Source organism: Hipposideros armiger, unplaced genomic scaffold (genome assembly GCF_001890085.2).
Source record: "Hipposideros armiger isolate ML-2016 unplaced genomic scaffold, ASM189008v1 scaffold_92, whole genome shotgun sequence".
NCBI classification, from domain to species: domain Eukaryota; kingdom Metazoa; phylum Chordata; class Mammalia; order Chiroptera; family Hipposideridae; genus Hipposideros; species Hipposideros armiger.
The window spans coordinates 2,842,780-2,846,033 of NW_017731442.1; the positions used below are offsets into that span (position 1 = coordinate 2,842,780).

Consider the following 3,254-nt stretch of genomic DNA (forward strand, 5'->3'; position numbering starts at 1 on the left):
GATTCCCCAACGCTGTTCCCCTCCCCCAATTCCCCAATAAAATCTTAAAAAAAAAAGAATTGATAGATAGAAGTTTGATAGGTAGAAGGAGTAAGGAATTTTGGGTGAGGTAGGGATAACATAAGCAAAGCCATGGAACTGAGAGCATGAACTGATGTGGGAGGCCGTGTGGAAGCACACAGTGTGAGGAAGACAAAGCTGGCTGGAGTGGGTGCTCATGAGAGTAGTGGAGGTTGAACTTGACATAAACAGGATTAACCATAGCTTTCTGAACCGGGATGGTGATATAATAAAGGAGCGTAGTGGGGAAATTAATATGACAGTTGTATGTAGGATGGATTGAAGGGAGGGAAGCCCAGAAGCAGAGAGACCAACCAGGAAAGAGACTGTTGTCATGACCCGGCAGGAGCGAGGACAGACATTTGGGGAGATTAAATTAAGTGGTGATTCCCAGAGACATTTAAAAGGAAGAAATGGCAGGCATTAGTTAGTGACAGGTTAGATTTAGATCCTGCAACCAAATGTCCCAATTTCCAATATTCTATCGCATCATCCTGTATGTTATTAAAGTATCCTGGCTATGTTAACATTTTGTTACCCAAAGTAAACTTTAGGACTATATCACACATCCAGAAGTTTCTCAAAAATTCTATGTTTAACCATATGTTTTTATTTTTGGTTCAGAAAATATTATCCCTATATACATAACAGATGAAGTAGAAGAGTCAAAATCTTTATTCCAGGCTTGTTAGCATTTTTTCATTATACAGACTGGCAGACCTGGACTTGAATCTGCCACTTGCTGGCCTTATGACCTTAGGCAATGTAAGAGTGGGTGATGAGAGCTGTCCGGGGAGGAGGTCTGGGATGCCTCTAGGTTGTTGTGCCAGGTTGGCCAAACTATAAGCCAGACTGACCTGCCACCTGCCTCTGCCAGGTCCCAATCCAGCTCAGCCATTTACAGGTACCCTGTAGTTTTCAAACTTCAACTCAGTGATTATAACATTAAAAATAATGTTTGTAGGGCTGGCCGAGTGGCTCAGTTGGTTAAGAGCTCGCTCAAGGGTTTGAGCTCTGAGCAACACCGGTTCGAGTCCATCTCGAGCTGAGTTGCCGCTGAGCTGCCAACAGGTGGCAGGATGGCTCAGCTAAAAAAAAAAATAATAATAATAATAATGTTTGTAGGGTACATAAAATAATTGTACCTAAACTTGGCATAATTTCATTTTTCTTAAGTTTTCCGTTAATGAGAGAAATATTTAGCTGAATCCAGTTTCTTTTCCTGGGTTTCTCAGTCCTTCCATTCCCAACATAAGCTTCCTTCCCAGGCATTAATTTCCATGAGAAGAAGACAGAAGGACTCCATTCAGTATTGTTTGTTCACATTACCCAGGTGGTCTTAACCTAAGGCCTGTAAGCCTTGGTTTGTTTGTTTGTTTGTTTGTTTGTTTAGGTTTATTATTTATTTTTAAATTTTATTGGGGAATAGCCATGGTCATTTGTTACACATTGCTTTCATGCTACAATGGCATAGTTGACTCTTTTAGGGAGGGCACAGCTCACAGTGGCCCAAGTGGGGGTCGAACCGGCAACCTTGGTGTTATCAGCACCACGCTCTAACCAACTGAGCTAACTGGTCATCCCAGGTATGTTTATTTTTAAAACCCTGATCCTGATACATAGTAAGCCCTCACTATTTTATTGTTATTACGTCATTGTTGTTATTTTGTTTTCACGTGGTCTTTCAGACCAGTTTCATATAGTCTTTATTCTCCTTGGGGTGACTTCTCTGGTGCTTTGTGGGTCTTTGAGCCAGGTACACACTTATGTTAGAACTGCTGCACCTTGAGAAACAAGTGTTAGGTCACAGAAGGATTCCCAGTATGGATCACATAAAAGGGGAATGGGGAGAGGGTAATTATAGATGCCTGAGTAACATCCCAATCAATTTTCAGAAATACCACTTATGGCACTTTTTCTTAATTATAAAAACAATACATGCAGGGCTGGCCGAGTGGTTCAGTTGGTTAAGAGCTTGCTCAAGAGTGTGAGCTCTGAGCAACAGGGTCGCCGGTTTGATTCCCAGCCCGAGCTGAGCTGCCGCTGAGCACAGGATGGCTCAGCAAAAAAAACCCAAAAACCCAATACATGCTTGTTGCAGAAAACTAAAAATAACATTTATTGAAGGAGTGACAGGTTAGATTTAGATCCTGAAACCAAATATCCCAATTTATGAAAATGACACTTGCTTATTGAAGAAAGCTTAAAAAACACAGAGTGCTCACACAGGAGGGGCAAGGGCCTGTGTGGGGCTTTCAATAGTCACAGTGAGGAGAGTGAGGAAGTAATACGGTGAGGAATTGGGCCGGGCTGCCATTTGACCTTCAGTCTGCTGCTGTGCTGAGTGTCTGAGACCACCTCCTGTCTCTGCAGATAGACCAGCTGACTAAAGACTGGACCCGGAAGTGGAACGAGTGGAAGGCCCTCGTGGAGCATTACAGAGTGGACATCAACAGGAGGAGGGCTGGGGTGGTCATTGACTCCAGCCTGCCACACTTGATGGCCTTGGAGGATGATGTGCTCAGCACAGGTGTGGTGCTCTATCACCTCAAGGTGAGCAGGCTGTCGTGGCTCCCGCTCTTCCTGAGTCTGTGGACTGAGACAGATGCTACAGAGCTGCCTTCGGTTTTGCTCTCAGGAAACAGGGCTAGCCAACCAATTGGGACTTGTTTGGTTTTTGTGTGAATAGAGCTGAAGACTGGAAATGAGAACAATCATTTGTTTTTCAGCTGTTTGCAACTGTTGCTCTTCTATAACTTTTGTTCTCTGAATCTTAATTTCCTCATTTTAAAGTAAGAACGATACTGCTTGTATTCCTCTCCTGTCTTCGTGAAGCATAGCAGTGCAGTCATGGAAGTGAAATCCTAACCTTGAAATACCATTGGTGCTCCTGAGCTCTGCAAATACGGGCCGCTCATAGTGGGCTTTCAGAGACCAAAGGGGGAATCCAAAGATATGAAACAGTTGCCTTCTGAAACTTCCCCACTTCATTCAACCCCTAAATCAACAAGACATGCACTTCCCACTTCTCCATCACTAGGTTTATCTGGGAAAGAAGAGAGGAGAAAGCAGATATAGGAAGCTTAAAGAATGCATGAGGGGGGCCGGCCGAGTGGCTCAGTTGGTTAAGAGCTCGCTCAAGAGTTTGAGCTCTGAGCAACAGCAGTTCGAGTCCAGCCTGAGCTGAGCAGCCG

The 3,254-nt window shown here is 43.9% G+C and overlaps 1 protein-coding gene across 1 annotated transcript in view; it reads left to right on the forward strand.

Annotated features, from left to right (window-relative positions):
* Positions 1-3,254, forward strand: part of STARD9 (StAR related lipid transfer domain containing 9) — a 110,754-nt gene that overhangs the window by 78,180 nt on the left and 29,320 nt on the right. The window contains exons 15-17 of the mRNA XM_019644955.1: positions 498-523; positions 995-1,020; positions 2,414-2,613. Coding sequence (XP_019500500.1) covers positions 498-523; positions 995-1,020; positions 2,414-2,613 — 252 coding nt within the window. The remainder of the gene's footprint in view (positions 1-497; positions 524-994; positions 1,021-2,413; positions 2,614-3,254) is intronic.